This window comes from Mchenga conophoros, linkage group LG18 (assembly GCF_057382185.1).
Source record: "Mchenga conophoros isolate Kocher_MC1m ecotype Shallow Benthic linkage group LG18, M_conophoros_male_GT1.1, whole genome shotgun sequence".
In the NCBI taxonomy this organism is placed as follows: Eukaryota; Metazoa; Chordata; class Actinopteri; order Cichliformes; family Cichlidae; genus Mchenga; species Mchenga conophoros.
The window spans coordinates 18,181,516-18,201,081 of NC_140543.1; the positions used below are offsets into that span (position 1 = coordinate 18,181,516).

At 40.6% G+C, this 19,566-nt stretch overlaps 1 protein-coding gene across 1 annotated transcript in view; it reads right to left on the reverse strand.

The window, feature by feature from the left end:
* The window catches only part of phlpp1 (PH domain and leucine rich repeat protein phosphatase 1), a 45,253-nt gene that overhangs the window by 6,947 nt on the left and 18,740 nt on the right, over window positions 1–19,566 (reverse strand). Inside the window, exons 2-7 of the mRNA XM_085253372.1 lie at window positions 7,828–8,024; window positions 6,581–6,706; window positions 5,633–5,781; window positions 2,804–2,950; window positions 1,325–1,552; window positions 339–541 (exon numbers count right to left, since the gene is read on the reverse strand). Coding sequence (XP_085109498.1) covers window positions 339–541; window positions 1,325–1,552; window positions 2,804–2,950; window positions 5,633–5,781; window positions 6,581–6,706; window positions 7,828–8,024 — 1,050 coding nt within the window. The remainder of the gene's footprint in view (window positions 1–338; window positions 542–1,324; window positions 1,553–2,803; window positions 2,951–5,632; window positions 5,782–6,580; window positions 6,707–7,827; window positions 8,025–19,566) is intronic.

Below are 19,566 nucleotides of genomic sequence, written 5' to 3' on the forward strand. Positions count from 1 at the left end.
GAAATCCAAACACATTAACTTACAGCAAGGACAGACAAGGTCTCCTACAAAGGTCTATTATAAATGCAGGTAAATGGAAAATGGGGGAAGCATAAGGCAGGGGAGGATGGTGATGACATGTTAGAGAGGGATGATGTGAGACTGCTGCACTGATGAGGATTAAGGGTGTATGCAGACGAACATGGAAGTAATATATATAAAAACATGGTGATGTCTTTGAGGTGTTACATATCCACACATACACACACATACATTATGTGTTGAAATTCAGAAAAGAAAGATACAAATCGGTGATCTCAGTTTAGAAATGTGTGAGGTCACAGTAAAGCCAAACTCACCATTGTTGGAGGCGTAGATGCCTTTGAGCAAGCAGCCCTTAGCCTTCAGGCTGGTGATGTGGTTCCTCTCGCAGTGAAGCACCTCCAGCCTGGGGAAGACCGAGGCATCCAGCTCCGTCAGCCTGTTATCCCTCACGTCCAGCTGGGTCACGTGCCTCAGTAGGTCAGGCTCGTCCGGCACCATGATGGAGATTTTATTCAACCTGACAAGAGGAGGCATGAAGGAGGCAAAGGTTCATCCAAGTGCACAGACTTTGGCCTTTACAGCAGGGAACATGCCTAGGGTGACTGCTGATATATTGTGCAGTTTGTTTAGTAGTCTGGTCCTGAGTGTTAACAGTTTATCTTGAATTGTTCAAGCGCTCAATCGATAAGAACCCAAGAATGAATAAGAGATAAAAGAAGCATAAATATGTGACTTTGGTCCAGAACTGGCTCTGCTCAGTTTAGCTGGATTAAAAAGTTTACAAAATTTTCCAGCCTTAAGAACAACTTCAAAACCGCCGAAAGGAGCTTTTTAAATTTATTAAACTGAAATTTCTTTTCAGAACATCAAATCATTCATAACTGCACTTCCTTGTTAAGAAAGCAGAGTTTCACAATGTTGTATGAAATGTAAACTCATCAGTGACACCGAGTGATCTTTGTCCAAAAATGTGTTAATGCTGGACAGAAAACAACTAATTTACAAACCCCGGCCAAGAAAAGTAAGAAAAAGTAAAGTATTAACTGTAAAATAGTGCAAGTCACACCAGCTCTGCACTTTTTCAGACAACGGGAGACGCGGTAGGCAAATGATTTCCCCGTTTTGTGCTGTCTGGCAATCTGCTTGTGTTTTGGCCTTCTCCTTTTATTTTTGTTTTCTAGTATTTACGCGTGTGTGCATGTTCTCAGTGTCACATGTAACCCTGGGACAAACTCTTAGGACATGCTGTTCTCGTCTTCATAGTGAATAAATGGGTAATAATTTGGACACCATGTCATACCTTAGGTCGATGTGTTTGACATGGAGCAGTCTGAAATTCTGCAGGGTAAGAGTCTCTAGGTGGTTGCCAGCCATGCAGAGCTTCTCCATGGAGGACAGCCGCTCCAGCACCTGGGGCACGTGGTTGAACTGATTGAAGGAAAGGCCCAAGTAACTCAGCCTCTGCAAGGAACCCAGCTCATTGGGCAGTTCATTTAAGCTGTTTCCATCCAGTAGGAATGTCTGCAAACTGAGACAAATACATGTGATTAGACAGTTGGCATAATTAATGAAAGATCACACAGATCACACAGAAAGACCACAATTGTATTTCTATATATAGTTAGTGTGCTTGTTGTGACATGTTGTATCAAGCAGGACTAACAAAACAATTGCCATTTCCAAAACTCAGTGAACTTGATGCCCAGTAGATGGCAGTAGCTGCATAAATGCACTACTGGCCACTTCAGGAATTTACAGGTATGCTAGATAATTTCCAGAGATTAATTTCTTATGTGCAAACATACCTGTAGGTTTTGAAGAAAGGCTGAGTTAAAGGACCTCTATTATTACCCAGACTGCAAGTGTTGCCCTAGTTACTAGACTGATTCCCGTAATCCCTAAATTCAAAGTGGAGTAAAATCGACCAAACGTGCAAGGATTTTAAAGGTCAAAGTCCTGACTTTATTTTTTAAGTATATGTTTTGTCACTGCTTTAAAGAGCCAGTAATGGGGCTTTTTTCTACAGCGAATGACTAGTAATGGAAAGAAAAGGAGAAAAAAGTGCCATTGAGCTAACAACATTACCTATGTTCCATCCTCTTCAAAATGCTGGCTCAGAATTATGAAATTTTGTACAGCCAAAAAAAGTATTTCTTGGAAACGTAAGTAGCTTGGAATTTTTAAAAAAAAAACTTAAGGTGTTCACCAAAACAAGAGACAGACAAAACGGCATTCATAATAACAAATCTGCTCAATAATATAGTAAAAGACTCTGGGAACACTCGAGAACTACAGCAAAAACCACAGAATCACATGTACAGCTTATGGTGTTTTCTTATATGTTGGAAGTAGGAATGTATATATCATTGTGGTTGCCATGTCACGTGACTGTTGCCAGGTAACTTTCAGATTTGACTATGGAAATGCTTGAAGAGGTTGGTCTACGAAAAGGTTCATTAGTTAAACTCAAATGGCATCTATGCAAGTAAGCTTTGCCCCAAGTCAGAAGCTTCGGTTCTGTACAGAACAGAGTTGGGCAATTCCCAAGGACTTAGTGCACTGCCACTGCTGTGCATATAGTTAACAAGCAAGGTAAACACAAAAAGCAAAACCAAAAGTAAAAAAAATCCTTCTGAACTAGAACTCAGATATATTCATGTTCTGACTCTATAAAATATTTTGATTTTACAGTCATGACTACCGTTGGTTTTCAAAGTTTTGGTAAAAAAAACAAACAAAAAAACTTCTGTGTTCTCAGTATGTTCTTCTTTTTACTTACTTGGTCATGGCACCCACAGAGCTGGGGACAGAGGCCAAGTAGTTACAGCTGAGGTTGACCTCTGTCAGAGTGGGTATGTCGCAGATAGCCAGGGGGAACTGGCCAAGGTGGTTGTTGGAGAGATTGAGGCTCCGAAGACGAGAAAATCTAGAGACAGTGAATAAAAGTATTAACGAAAAGACAAGGGTGATTGAAAAGTGTGGTTTCATCCTGTTAGTTTTGCAAGAGAGAAAAATCTATACATCTCAACTAAGTGTAGTTTACCCATGCTTTTTAATTAAAGTGAGCACAGAGTGAGATTCAACACACCCATAAACAAACCCTTCCTTCATAGTACAGCTAAACCTTCACGTTTGAATGTTTAGCAAACAAACACAGCAAAGATGCCTGTTGTACGTTTAAACACCAGTGACCAGTGGCTTTCAGCGTGCTGGCCCTTTGGCAGATCAGTGACCTTCACAGGAGTTGGCTCGCTCTGTCTTTATTTATCTATTTACACACATGCCGACACACGCATGCGACCTGCTATCATCTATCACGGAGAGCTCAGCTAGGCATCTGGAGATGAGAAGCGTGCCATATTAGCATCGCACGCTGGAGCAGCTGCTAACAGTGGCACTTGATTTTCCGCGCTATACACACACAGGTTACACACACAGTATATCACAGTGATATGGGGGGGCAGCCAGCCTAGACGTCGGGTTATTGATTAGAGTGACGGAGAATTTCCAGCTGAGGGTGACTCCTGCAGGCAGGGGATGCGGAGCATGTGGGAAAATGTCATTCCACCATTAAATCAGCCCCTGCAATCTGCTGAGTAACGCTCACACCCCCTCCTCACAGTCCCTACGCGTCTTTGTCATGCTGTGACATTCTGTCTTCTCATGTTACTCTGCTTTGACCTTACTTACATTCTTATTTATTTAAAGCAGCACTAATTATTTTTAAAAAGCCAGTGAAGCAACTGTTTGCAATATGTTTTTGCTAAAAGTCGTGTCCTCAAAGAGAATTATCAGTTTATACAGTTAGCTATTTATATGTTTAATTATATGTTTGCTACTCATTAGCAGGAGCGCACCAGTTGGAACTTTAATCCGGTCACTTGGCCTTTCATCGCTTCATTTCAATGACTTTTATGTCCTTCATAACTCGATAAGCTATCATAAATATGTAAATAAAAAAGGCCAAAGGTTCAATGAAATTCATGGAACATCAGCCATTCCCCTCAGTGAGTGGTAACCTCTGTCTCAAAAAGAGATGCATGCTGGGAAGGCAGTCCCATGCCAGAGGAGAGCGCTAGTATCCGAGACAACTGATTATGCATATCTGATTGGCAAATCACCCACCAGTTAGTATTTGGCCAGAAAGAAAATAGAAAGGGGCGGAGGGGGGAGGAGCCATGAGGCAGGTTCACATTCATTGGTCTTGGAAAATTAAAAGACACTATAATATAACCCCACATCAGATGTCAGAGAAAAGCTAGTGTTTATACAGAAACCAAAACAGACTCTCACACAACAGTCCACACAAAAACATACACACACCCACATTCATAGAGGCTGCATACAGAGTATTATTGTTCTTGAGCCCAGCTTTTTGGACTTCAGTCTCTCTGGGGAAAGCGACTACTCGAGTAACTCTGCTGCGCGGTTCTGTTAGAACCTCTCTATTTTCAGCTAACTATTCATCTCTTTCTCATTACTGACCTCATTTTCTGTCATGCTGGGTCAAATGCGGATGAGCCTACTTAGATTTGGCAGGGCTAAATTGATGTCTCTCACTTGACCAGCAGGGGAGCTGTGTTTCACTCAATTATTAAAACTAGCTATTTTCCCTTCACATCATCTTTTTTTAAATATTAGTCATTATGCCAGGGATTAAAAAAAAAAAAGATGACTCAAAAAAATGACTGTGGTAGGAAAACATAAAATCCTGACCTCATTCATTCACAATATTCTATCAAGAAGACACAAAAGGGAGCAAGATCATAGATGCAGAGCTACACACACGCGCGGATTCCTTTAGTGCAGCCATGTTAAAATGAAGGAACACGCCATACTATATCAAGACTCTGTATGCGCTGACCCCAAATCAGTAGCCTGCAGCCACTATTTCTGTTGCATGCAACACGCAAGCAGCTCTCACGTACACTGACACTCCACACAGCTAACACATACTCAGGCACCAGATTCACACTATTCAAATGGTAACAATTTTATGGTAATCTTCTCCACAGAGAGACGTTGAAACAAGTGTGCAAATATATTAATTTGTAAATGCATAAGTGCACATACACACGTGGAGACACATATACAGCATCTTGGCTGTGGTCTTTAATCTGCGACCATGATAAGCATGCAGCAGATGGTGCCCACAGAGAGAAAGAGCGAGGGAGGCCAGGCACATTAAAAGCTTCCCTGCAGACACTTCTACCCTTCTGGGCTCTGGGCTGATTTGGCCTAGCCTGGTACAGCCCTGGCTAGCCTCTTTGGTCCCTATGTGCCAATGGCCCCAGTCCTAGACTGCTCAGGTCGATGGCTTACAAATTGCAGGCAAAAGCTAAAGCTTTCCAAAACCAGCCAGCCGTGACTTGCTGTTCCCACTGAAGCCTCACTGTGTCGGTGTCTTGTCTCCTCCATATTGTACAAAAGCCTATCTCGACTCCAGCTGTTGTTAAGTTACACTAAGCTTTTGTAAACCATATCTTTCTTTAGTTCTCATCTTGCCCGAGCCGGCCCATCCAGACCACCTCCTCAACCTATTGTGAATCTTCAGGTCTGTTCTTTCATTCACAGGTGTGTTTACAGTAGTCTTATAATGGCACTGTACCTCTGCAGCTGCTGCAGCCGCTGATCTGCAGGCAGGAAGTTGTGTTTTAGGTTGAGGTGGGTCAGGTCGTGGCTATAAAAGAGATTGGGAGGAAGATGCTCCAGACTGCAGCAGGACAAATCAACTGAGTGGATTCTCTGGGACACCATCTAAAAAAGAGGTGGAGTGGAAAGCAAAGAAGAGAGGAGAGCAGAGGTAACAGGGAGAGAAAAAGAATGTGGAGTTAAAAAGGATTACCCCGACCACATAAGACTGTACTGGTTCATGATGTCTTTGTAGCCTGCTGATAGGGGCTCAAATGTCATTCAGAGGCAATCTTCTTAGGATTAGAGAGTCAGAAGAAGTCAAGGGACAGTCCAACAGCTTGGTAACCTGACATCACGAGTTATAACATTGGGTAATCTAGTTAACTGCAGGTGTAGAGAGTAGTTAGTCTGTGTCCATTTGATAAGTCGGTTTCAAAGAAACGTGGATATATAAACCGAAACGACATCTGTCATGTTGGAGGAGAAAGTCTACTGTCTGTGAACGGCAGCCTTTCAGAGTTGACTTAGCTAGAGGCTCAGCAGTCGTCACTGCAGCACGTGCCGCTTCTATCCAGGCTTCTATTCTGAGTGGCCCTCAGGGCGCTGGTGACATGCATGTCCCTGTTAATATTTAGAAAAGAGGTTTTCTGGCTATGGCCTACTTGAGTTCAAATGAGAGAGAGGAGAGAGCCATCAGTGGTGTTTATGTGTGTGAGAGCACCCAGACAGGTTATAGAGTACAGACTGCACAGCAGTGAAATATGTGCAGTTTTAACTTCACCGGGTTCATACGACAGCGGCATTGTGGTGGGTGTAATGCAGTTGAGCGTGTTGTAACGTACAGTGCAGCTGACCCAAAAGTAGTGCCCAGGGAGTATATGCTCCTCCTTTTCTTTCTCGAACTCTTTTGCCCACACAATACCTTGGCAGCGTGTCTTTGCCAGCGCAGGTGCTCCGTGAAGCTGTCAAAGCTGACATAGTAGGTTTGACTCTGAGGCCCTGCTGAGCTGAAGGCCAAACAATGATTGTGCTTCTTCACCTCCTCCACCTGGAGACAGACACACACAATAATGTCACTGGAGTGTAAAATACTGACATCCCTTATCCACTTCTGAATATAAATTAAAGAGCTCATCTTTAGGCATCAGAAAAGAAAAGTGAAAGGAAAACATGAAACACGGAGGCCTACATAGGTTAGTTCTCTCATATATATATATATATATATATATATATATATATATATATATATATATATATATATATATATAAAAAGGACTTCAGTTGAAACAAATAACACACTAAATGTCTGCAGGCTAGTCAGATTCAGTCACCTGTAAAAAAGAGAAAAAGCACGCACGTTCGTATAATGAAATAACACACACACGTGATTGACATTAGAAACAAAACGTGTGCATGTGAAATTGTTTTTCAGTCATCCACAGTCACATACTCCAGCAGGCTCAGTGAATGGCTGACTACTTATGTTGTTTGAACAGAATACTAGCAGGCGTACACGCAAACTCACTATAGACAAACACAGAGAAACAGAAAAGAGGGTTGACTCGAGGTCAATGTGTTGTGTGTGAAATGTTTAAAAACTGGGCGTGGTGACACACTGAGTGTTCTTTGTATCAGGCAGACAAGCAGATAAGGCTTTTCAGAGGAGCCCTTAGAGCTTGTTTAGCAGATACACACATGCGCACATAAAGCAATAAATGGATAAAGGTCACTTTTGGGAAGGCAATTTAAAACGCTACAGTGACATAAAGCTGTTTTAACGCTATACTGATCCATTACACTAAATATTAAAGTGTGTCTCGACTCCAAATTAGAAAAGAAGAAAAAAAACACACATCAGTGCTTTAGCCCTGGCTTGCACAATTCCTGTCTGACCTTGAGAGCTAAAATGAACAAAGCAGGAAGCAGTATTTGATGTCAAACTAAAGGTGACATTTCATCAAGGACAAACTTGCCTGCACAGGGAGGCATTTGAAGAGGGTAATAACATTGACTTTATCAGGTCATTCTCTGATGATATCATGTTATAGGTTTATGATCCGAGGCATAAACTATATAACATCACCATAAAAAGACCAGGGTAAAAGAGGGAGAAAAGAAAATGATTATGTGACAACAGTAACGCCCTGCCATGGTGTGACTTTTACATACTTTTCCTCCAATGAGGGGCAGGATGTGCATCTTCCCTGTCTGGCTCTCCTTCACAGAGGAGACGATGAGGCAAGTGCCGCACAGGATGACCTGGCGTCTGGTCCAGCGGTTGACTGGTAGTTGAAGCTTCCCTTTCCGAACGTTGTAGGTTCCAGACAGCTGGACCCTCTCTGAGCTCTCGATGCTCTGGGGCTTCCCTGAAACAGAGAAAGAAATGTTTTGTCCAGTTAGCACTGCAGACTTGACGTGAATACAGATTAGACAGAATCAGTTACTGCTGCAGTTAGAATCCACGTGAAACCACTGAAGAAACTTTTCGAAAATCAGAGAAAGTTAGGGTAGTGAAGACAGCTATACAACACCACTCAAAAGCATATACTTTCATGGGTCACTTTGTTTGGTACACCATGCATTTAAGCATGCAGACATGGTCAAGATGTGCAAGCTCACACTAAGAATTGATAAGAAATCAGATTTAATTAATAATGGATTGGATTTATATAGCGCTTTTCAAGGCACCCAAAGCGCTTTACAATGCCACTATTCATTTACTCTCGCATTGACACACTGGTAGAGGCAAGCTACGGTTGTAGCCACAGCTGCCCTGGCTACAACCATCGGCCCCACACTGGTGGAGGCAAGCTACGGTTGTAGCCACAGCTGCCCTGGGGCAGACTGACAGAAGCGAGGCTGCCATATCGCGCCATCGGCCCCTCTAGCCAACACCAGAAGGCGGTAGGGTAAAGTGTCTTGCCCAAGGACACAACGACCAGGACAGAGAGCCCGGGGATCGAACCGGCGACCTTCCGGTTACAGATACGCTTCCCAACCCCCTGAGCCACGGTCACCCCCAGTTGACTATGTTGACTATGAACTTAGCGAGGTTGCAGGTGCCAGATGGGCTAGTCTGAGTATTTCAGGAACTTCTGATCTATTGGGATTTTCTCACACAGCCATCTGTAGGGTTTACAGAAAATGGTCCAAAGGAGAGAAAATATCCAGGAAGCAGCAGTTCTTTTGGCCTCGTTCATGCCAGAGGTCAGAAGAGCTTGGCCTGAACTCTTTAAGCTGAAAGGAACGAGAAGTAGCTTAAAGAGAAGTAACTTAAATAACCAACCGAGGAATGCAGAAGCATCAATGAATGCACAATGTGTCAAACCTTGAAGCAGCAGAAGACTCTACTGGGTGCCACTAAGAACATTAAAATGAGGCTACAATTCACATAGGCTGACCTGAAATTCGATAACATCCATCCATTCGCTTCCGCTTATCCTTTTCAGGGTCGCGGGGGGCGCTGGAGCCTATCCCAGCTGTCATAGGGCGAAAGGCGGGGTACACCCTGGACAGGTCGCCAGTCTGTCGCAGGGCTAACACATAGGGACAGACAACCATTCACACTCACATTCACTCGCACATTCACACCTAGTGGCAATTTGGATTATCCAATTAACCTATCCCCACAAAATCGATAACAGACGACTGGAAAACATCGCCTGGTCTGATAAGCCTTGATTTTTGTTGCAACATTCAGATCGTAGGGTCAGAGTTGTCTGGTACGAGCAAGGCATAGTGAAAGTTTCCCATGAATATAAAGCACAAGTCAAACCCAGCAAACAGGCTTTAACCGTTCTACTGATTATTTGAGTCTATATTTTGTTATAACAGTGCTCTGTGCTAAAAGCTCACAATGACACTGGGCTCTGCACTCTGGACAAGTCACTGTCTGTTGCAGGGCTAATACGGTGAGACATTCATGTTCGCAAGTTTACACCTACGGTCACCTGACCACTGCGCCACCAAGCTGTCAAGATGTCACTCAAAAACCAAGCAAAAAAAACAAACAAACAAAAAACAGGAACCCGATGAACATTCAGGCAGCTCAAAATTGACAATATTTATCCGGCTCGCCAAAGAGAGCTAACATCACGATGCAGGCTTAGCATGAAGTCTAAACATATTACACACAACTTTCGCCATTGGATGCTTTGCTTTAGACTGAGAAGTGAATAGTCCAGATTTGCATTCAAAACAGTGCAGCCCACTCTCAAATTCAACCCCAGGTAAACCTCTTTTAAAATGATGCTTTTACAATATCTGGGTCTCATTTATTCAGTTTCACCCGTCTGTCTGCCTTTCCCCCTTGCATGCATCTCTCACTTCACTGCTAGCCTGCCAAACCTGACAGTCAGGCTGCTTATCAGGCGTTCTGTCAGCCAGGCTGTGTTATCGTTCTGTCTAAACATCTACCTGCTTTCTGTCTACCTCCACCTCCGCAAAAATCTCCCTGGGCTGGCGTGTGCTGTCCTCCTCCCCTCTATCATCTCGCCTTTCTATCTGTCCAACTTGCCTGCCTTTGGATTTCCCCCTTGCTATCTGCAGCTTCAATGTTTTGCTTTCGCAGCATGTTTAACCTCATTGCTTTCTAATTTGGCTAAGAGATTTGTGGCATGGCGCAAGAAGTTTTCCTTTCCAAGCGACAGATGGTCATAGAAAAATGTCTTTTGTCCTGTGGCTCGCTCTAAACTATCCACATCTTTCTTGTGGCGTCTCCTTCACACATTATTCACTTCCTTCTAAACGCTAAGCAAAGCAGGGGCTGGGGAGGTGCAGTGGAGAGTTAATGGAAGAAAGAGTCAGTATGGTAAGCAAGTGAGAACTTGCACACACTCTCATGGCTTTAAATAATTCAGGTCTTTCACATGCAGATTGTATCTTGTGTGGCACTGCATGAGCTGGCGTAGTTAAGACGACGGTCACGAGAATACATACACATTTTAATCTGATGATTATCAGATTATCTTGCGAGAGATGCAGAGTTTCAAACCGACCCAGGATATTTATTTATTTATTTATTTATTGAAATTAGCAAAGCGCCTGAGCCCTAACATCTCCTCAGTGGTGCAAGCTAATCTTGTGCTCACAGCAGAATCAATAGTCTCGTTTGCAAAAGGATATTTGCTCTGACAGAATGCTGAGTATGTAACACAAAACACTGTTGTTAAATGTCAATTACGAGTCGTGCATAACTATAGTGGAGAGCTGTATCGGTATTCTTAAAACTACAGGGCGGCTGACAGAGGGCAAGGCTCTAAAGAAGTTTAAGATAAGAAATGAAGGAGCAGCTCGATTTTAAAGAGAAGAAAAACTTCTGTGAGCAAAATATGAAGTGAAACATGGTAAACACACGCCACGTTTGCAGCTTAACACACACTTCAGAAATGACAGAAATATGTATTAAGCAGAAAAAAAATCTATTTATGTGCATATTATGAGTCATATCGGGTCTGTGGTTCTAGGCAAAAAAGATGACTCTTACTGTTTTATGTGAAGATCTGCCGGTAACAACAGCTTAAACAAGGTTTATACTGTGCACAAAGCTCATTATGATCAAAAGGATTTGTTTGTTTATTGTCCAGTGTATATGACAATATGTTTAACATTTCTTTCAGAATTTCTCTCAGTGCTCTGGCAGCCAGTTTTGACTTCACAGTAGGCATTAAAAGCTGAAAGCCTATTGGTGCGAATAAATGTGCTTTAATTAGCTTAAAAGATGTGAAAGGATATATGTAACATTCTTTTTCTGTTTTCTTACTTTAGGTTAATGCATTAATCCAATTAGGTAATTACCAATATTTTCCAAATATGTGAATAAGCGATTAGCTATCTCTGTACGTTTTAAATTATTCAAATCCTCACAGGCATTTTTTTAACCAAATATGTAATATCATGAATCTGGCATCTGTACTACGTCGCACTCAGCCTGAGATGGTGAATTCGAGATTCAAGGAGATTTTGTGTTAAGTGTAGTGCTTAAATTTATTAGACCAACTGTCATAAAAACAAGAAACACACAAATGTACTTTCTATTTAAAAATAATAATAATAATAATGTGCTTTACTTTTTAAAAAAAAAAGTAAGATCCATTACAGAAACAAAAAATGTCAGTGAGCAATACTGTTAATTTAGGGCAGCTGTAGCAAAAACCTTACATTGGTGGTGGTTAATAGATTTATTAAGAACTGTAGGTGCTGTTAAAATAATATATATCTGTTAAAAACAAAAACTCAACAAACTGTCTTTGTGACATTTCATGCTTGAGAATAAGGCATAAGTGAACATCACTGGATGTTCTGTTTTTGTCATTCATGCTGCCTTCAAAAAGAAAAAAAAAAACACAAACTGTTCCCTCTGTGCAACCCCCCCCACAACCCCCACTGTTGATCTCCACACTCATTTAATTGTACTTCTGAAACAAGTGGAGTGTGAAAGGAGCAAATGAAACTGAAGGTTTTATCTCTCTTTAAAGAGACATTATTACCATCCACTTTGCAGGAAACACCATTAATGATTTGTATTATTGTGACTACGTGTATAAAGTATTTTAGGTACAGACAAGAAAATACCAGACACTAGGAAAGCGGTCCCTTTCCCTTTTTATTCTTTTCACAGATTTGGAACATCATTCCTGTTGCATATAATTGCATATAATGATATTGCATGCGCAGCTTCAAATAAGTCAACAAGTCGTCTTGGCAAGACAAGACACGACAAGCCAAACACTTGTTTATACCTTGATCGCATTTCTAAATCCTAATGCCTCATTCACATATCTGAGAGGAAATAAAAGTCTATTACATTTTGCAAAGTTGGTTTCCAATTTAACTTTAGTCCAGTCGAGTGGCGCACACAAATACATTCACAAGGCAACAGACAAATATAACAGGTGTCTACTTTCAATTTCAACTTGTAATAAATGGTTCGGATAAGCGAGGTAAACAGTAGATACGCGTTTCCATTAAGAGGAAACGTGGGGAAGGGGAAGATTGGATAAGGAACTGAACTGATAACGTAAAGATATATTTAACAACTTAAAAGACTGAAATTTTAAGTTAAACTAAGACTGTTACTGTACATAGTTACTATCAGGTTGGTATCTGTGTTTACTTAACTCGACTACTGTACCTGCTTGAAACATATAAAAATGATCCAAATGCCATCCATGAACAGACAGAAAACCCAACTGAGGTACTGAAACAGGCTGGATACAACTTTCTCTTCCAACCTGCTGGCTGGCAGAGGTTACTAGCAGGAACATGTTTTGAGGAGAATGTGTTGCATTAAACAAATTATTCACAAGCTTTTAGCCTCAATATGTCACATGAGCATAGTCTTACTATTTTTAGGTCTTTTGTTGGAGCATGCTCTCTCCCACACAAGCATATGTGCACACATGCACTCACACACCCCACTCCTCCTCCTACTCTTATCCTCGCTGACATAAACACACACACACACACACACACACACACACACACACACACACACACACAGTGTGACAGTGATTAACCATCTTCATGCGTGCATCCATCCAATTCTGACCCAAAATCAGAAAGTGTTTTTTTTCCCTCATAAGGAGAAGAATACAGTCAGCTTGAGTGGGCTGGTTTTGTGCTAAGTTTGATAGCTACTCCTGTACTGACAATGCCGTTTACAACCATCTCACATGGACGTGGGATGACTGGATGGAAGTACATTTCAGTCTAGCCATGGGAATGCACAACGTAGGAAACAGAGAAATGGGTGCGACTCTGACGTGAGCATCCTGTTTACAGAGGTAGATCAGAGAAAACCAGGGTCTTTTCCTGGTTTTTGTAGGGGAAGGAAGTTATAGGAGGCATCTGTCATTATTCCAAATGCATGAACCACATCCCACTTGCAGTGAAAACATGATAAACAACGATGGGTGTTACTCAAGGTGGTTAGCTATCCCGTATTATATGGCCAATGCATAAGACTGTGAATTTGAAAAATAATAGTCAGGCTCTTTAAGGTGGGTGTGCTCATGTTCAGAAGTCAGTCTATTCCTAGCCCTACTGTATGTAGGAGCTGGAGTAGTACAGTTTGTGTGTGTGTGTTGGTATCTAAAGATGGTTTCCTTCCTTTTCCCCAGGCTCAGGAAATAACAGTTTCCCTTCCACATTAGGCTCAAATATTCAAGTGTGTGCACCACTACTGCTTTAACACAAACATAAATATGCACAGACTCACAGGATGAAAGAACAAACGGCACTATTAGAAACCTGACTTTCTCTCAATGTTGAAAATCTTACTTCTGCAAAAGCTTACAAGTACACTCTGAAATCTGCAACTCAATTAGATTTTTCACTAGAAGCTATTCAATTCATCGGTTTCTGAGACGGCCATATATTTATTTATGTGGTATACGATGCAATGGAAAGAAATAGCACAGCTTATCCAATTTTGCATAATGTGCTAAGCATTTGCATACTTCCCCATAGTTTTATTGCTTCTCTATGTAAGAATAACTTTCTTCCTGTAAGCCCTTGTGGGCTCGGCACCTCTGAGTATAGTTAAAAAAAATTAATCATTAGTAAAAATACTTGTTCTGCTTTTACTGTACACACAAATGAGTCCCTAGAATCCAATTGCAATACTTGGAAAAAAAATAAAACACATATAAAAACACCGCTGGTTAATTTCTTCTTAAAGAACACTTCTCTCTATTTTTGACTGCACAATCTTCCAGTAAATTCCAGCTCCAAGAAGCCTTTGAAAATCCTGTACATCCTAAAAATACTGAAACAGTCAGAGCGAGAGTTAGCCTGCAAAGGCAAATTTTGGTCAAACAATGGTCCCACTAGTCTTGCGTCCCAATGATTTGAAATGCAATCACTGATAAGAGAGAGAAAATATCCAGATGACAAAATTATACACGCCAAAGACCATTTTAGTCTACTGCTATGGTAGCACTTCCACTTCTTCAGTTCATTTCAGGACTTCAGCCCTGTGAAACACACATTAATGTTTAATTTAAGATTAAGCACGAAGATGTAACAGCTACTACTGACACTGAGGACCTTGCCCTCTCTGAATACAGACATCTATATTGTATGATATCTACCAGCAAAGTATATAGTTTTTTGGGCAATAACGTCCAGTGACATGAAATAAAGAGCCCTGAGCTGACTCTGGCGCACTAGAAAATCTGACTACTGATGCCCTGATGTCCCCGTCATCCGTCATTGTTAGCAATCAGTCAACTAGGCCAGCCTCTCTACATCCATCTCCTATTTAACAGATCAACACTTCTTTCTTGTGGATCTTCTCGGTAATAATAAGAATACAACCTGACATCAGCACACTATCTGTAAAGGACTGGGCATGCCATACCGTAGGGCATCAATGACCCACATAAGTCACAACCGAGCATGAGCTTGTAAAGACACACTTGTTTATTAGAAGCAATGACCAATCCAATTTAATGACTGGCAAGACTCTGGTGATATATAAATGCTTCCAAGTCAGTATATATATATATTGCTTCTTTAAATGCAACCAAAATGAATCATATAAATATTTAACTGCATAGAAAACCGACTAAAAGAGACTTTGATGAGATGTCTTATACATTTACAAAAAGGAAACTGGAGTTGAGAGGAGTTGTTGGAGATGTAAAACAGTAACGTCAGCTGTTACTCTCCAACACAAAATAGATGCTTCTGCTTCAAACATATACAAACACAATAAGTCAAAATATACCTACTCAAAGGTGACTTGTCTCAGGCAAGAGAGTGATATTTGTCCTACATTTTACTTGCTGTGTCCCTCAGTCTGAGTCTTGCTATTCCTTTCTTTATTTCTTCAGCAGTACTCCTTCTCTGTGGAAGACTTGAGGTGATTACTCAGATGAAAAGTGACAGGCAGTGGTTGATGAGCCATGCTCGAAGGTGGCAAAAGCCATCACGGGTGACAGACTGCTTGCTGTATTCATGTTAATACTCCACATTTTCCCTTACATTACATTTTTACCTCTCTGTACCTTTCAGAGATATACACAGGCTGAACTGTGAATGTGCGGTAGTGATAAAAAACAACATAGTGCACAATGGAAATTTTTAGGAAGGTCTCAAGCCCGTTTAAACCGCACAGTTTCATCGTTTTTGTAATGAGTAACCCTTAATTTGTAACTTCGTAATCCTACAAACCGCTCTTTAAAACTTTCCAGATGTTACTGCACAAACCGGTCCAAACAGACAGAAGGGATTGCTTTGGCCTCAGGGACTAAAGAGGTGTTGATGTGTGAAATGTGTCAAGCTGTCCTTTGTGTAAAAAGTGATAAGGAGATGAGGTGGATGTTTGCATGGGAAATAAGTGTTCCTGCATTATCACTGCGTGACACTAAATTTGCACAAGTGCTTAGAGTTGGGCAAATACAGCATCTGTGTATTCTTACTTACTTTGTGCTGAGCATGAATGTTCTAAATTTCCCTGTTGTCTTAGGGCTCAAGTCTGAATAATTTAAACTTTTAAAGGGAGGCAAAGTTTGAAACTGTTAAGAATTTAGTTTTTGTTAGATGAGGAAAAAAAGATCCTCCCTCAGCATCATGTACATTATGCAAATGTTATCAGCGTAACATACTAAACTAATAGGATAAACCTTAAAAATATTACACATTCTCAATATTAACATGTTAGCGTCGTGAGCCTGTTGAGATATGAGGCCAATATCTTGTAAATTATGTATGATAACATGTTGGCATACATCAAGTGTTATCGTGCAATGTTATCATGCTAAGCATATTAACTTAGCATGATAACATGGTAAGCTAATGTAAAGATGAGATGAACGTAAAAAACACAAAAATATAGACATTAACATATGTGAGCCTATTAGTATATGGGAACACTATTGTCTACTTTATGTTAGTGTGACAACATACTGTACTACGATTAACCTGAAAAACATTAAGCCAATATTAACTTGTTAGCATTGTGAACTTGTTAGCATATAGGGGCAGTCTCTTATGCTAAGCTAAGCTAACTGGAAAAAGTTTGAGTTAAAAAGTCAAGAAAAAATGCATTTTTAAAACAATATTGTTCTAGTCTAGTTTAAAGCTCGTTTATGAATGCATCAAAAATATTAAAAGCCTAAAATTAATGGGCAATAATGTAAAAGATCGAACTACTGTGGCTAGCATAAAGCTATATTTTTTCTAACATTCTGAATTATTCAGATACCTAGTAATACCTTATAAATCAGAGAAAGAGAGCCTGCTATAAGTATAAAAATGTCATTTTGATGAGTAATCTTTTATAAGGATATTGGATATGATAGGTAGTCTACTGTCTGTGTTCACTTTTTTCTAGTGCTTTAATTACTGGCTCCAGTTTGAGTTACATTCAGCTTCGAGCTCCTGTCTGCTGTCAGTGGACATCCTTCAGTCTTAACAGCACAGCCGAGGTGATGCCCCCTCCCCCCAACAGTAGCACAGCAGAGCCAGAGAGATGAGAACTGGAGTCTAGGGTATTGTAGTGACCCAGGTGCCCATGTGACATCACTCTATCACAACAGAGAGGATGAGGTGGACAATTATTAGTGTGAAGGATGCCGTAAAATTCTGAAAGCTCATCTCTTTTAAACTTGTCACCAAGGAGGGCAACATGCACACACACGCAGACACTACACAAAATATCACTCTCTCAAACTCTCAGTCCAGTGAAACACATCCTGAATCCAAATGAGGTCACAGCCTGCGATATCTTCTCCATCAAACCATTATTACCCTTTGCCCCTGGGAAGAAGGGAACTAAACAGTCCTCTGCTATTAAAGGCATTGTACAACTCCAGTTATCAGGTCATTGCATTACCACCCACCACCTGCAGGGATAATGCCCGGATGCAGAGCAGCACTGGGTAAAGGAAGGGTTGTCTTATCTGAAGATGAATTTGTCTTTAACGCTGCCTTTTTTGTCACTTCGCTTTTGCCCATTTGCACACTCACTTGCACTTCTGCATTTTTAATTTCTAACGTTAGTTAATGCACGCTGGCGAAAGAAAAAAAAAAACTCAGTCCACTTAATATCATTCCATATCAGATCATATTAACCTGAGATAAATCAGTACTGAAAGGCAGACGCAATTGCAAATGCAAACGATGTATGAATGTGTAACATGCGCCTGACCGTTGGCACGAGGAGTTATAAAGGCTCAACAAGTGTTTAGCGAATCATCCTGTGCAGCTATTTAAATATTAAATATATAAAGTTTGTGCCTTTAAATAAAAGTAACACAGTCCTTCAAGCCACCCATTACACTGGTAACATGCTTCATCACGTTATTTAAAAAACACTAAACACCACTTAGGTGCAGTGGATAGAATTGTATTATGGATGCTTCAAATTCAGGTGCTGGCATCAGGGTGAGAGAAAAAAAGATGTTCCCCAGTGATTTCCTGCCAGTGAAAGGGTTGGATACTGACGTACATTTGTGCTCCCCCTCTCTCTTCCCAGCTCCACTCCTGCTGCTGTTATGTAATGAGTGCGTGTTATGAAACCTTACATTGAAATACACAGGCCTCCCGGTCAGCTAGCTCACACATTCATACACAGACACACAAGAGCTGTGGGGATTTTTTTCATTTATTAGCTTTTCTTTTGTATTCAAGTGAATGCATACAGTTTTTTGCATGGGAGCGTGTACTACAAATTAACTGAAAGCATGGGTGTTATGAGTATATGAGTATAATTCCAAGGCTGTGGAAGTTTGTTGGACTCCCAAATTAATTATTAGTATGCTTGTGCATCATCTTTTTCTACAAATGCAGAAAAAGATGAGGGCCAAAAGGCATGTTAAAAGCATCAATAGTGGAAGCATGGCAGTCTAGTATAAGGCAACAGAGAGAACGATGCAAATAAATGGAGCTCTACGGAAAGAAAGAAAGAAAAGTTGACGCCAACAAGAACAAGATAAAAATGGGCTAAGATGAAGAAGTGAAACGATAATAGATGTAAAGACAAACAGATGCACAATATAAACAGACGGGATGAATTGGCTAGTGGCATGTTCTGTCACCTCAGGCAGAAAGATTCACAAGAGGAAAGTGCAATGAAAATGTTATGGGAGTAAATCTCAGTCAGCAGTAAACCTGAAAATACACAAAATACTGTCGTTTCCAGCTGACAGATTTAGAGTGATAATATAAAATCAGTGAGCTAGGTTTTGTAGTTCGGATGAGTTATGTCTGTAAATTACAGTGGATGATTACCGCTGACGATGAGTATTCATTTTATTGATCATATTTTGTTTAAAATACTCAAAAAAGTTTTTTTGAATAACAAAATAAGTAATAATAGCTCCCCAAAAAACTGTCACTGCGATAATTTAACTGTAATAAACATCTCACGAGAAGCATAACTAAAATGTCACAGTGACTGTCCATCATCTGTTCTGTAAATGATCAGTTCAAGTTATCATCATTGTTATTATTAGTATTATTATCATCATTGTTATTATTATGTTAGTAACACAAATGACCTAAAAAAAAAAACCACATGTTCAGCCAGTATTGGCGGATTGCTTCAAACAGAAGTAAAACCTTTTTTGTGTGTGTTTTTGTATGTTTTGTTTAAGAAATGAGGCGAGAAGAATCAAGATTCAGTCACTTGCAATAGCTGTCTAATATCTTGCCAGCTAAAAGTCAGATGTAATTCCTGTCAAACCCTTCTTCTAGCCTTTATATTATATACATAACATAATGCTGTTTCATGTGGAGCTGCACTGCATGCTGAATTTGTCCTCTGGTGTGGAAGAGGTTGGCTAAGTAGGGAAATCATAAATTACCAGCAGGTCATGAACGCGTGAGAAACAAACGGGAGGTTGCTAAGCTTTCACACACAAAATAAAGCAAGCCTGCACACGTGTGAACTGAGTTACTGCT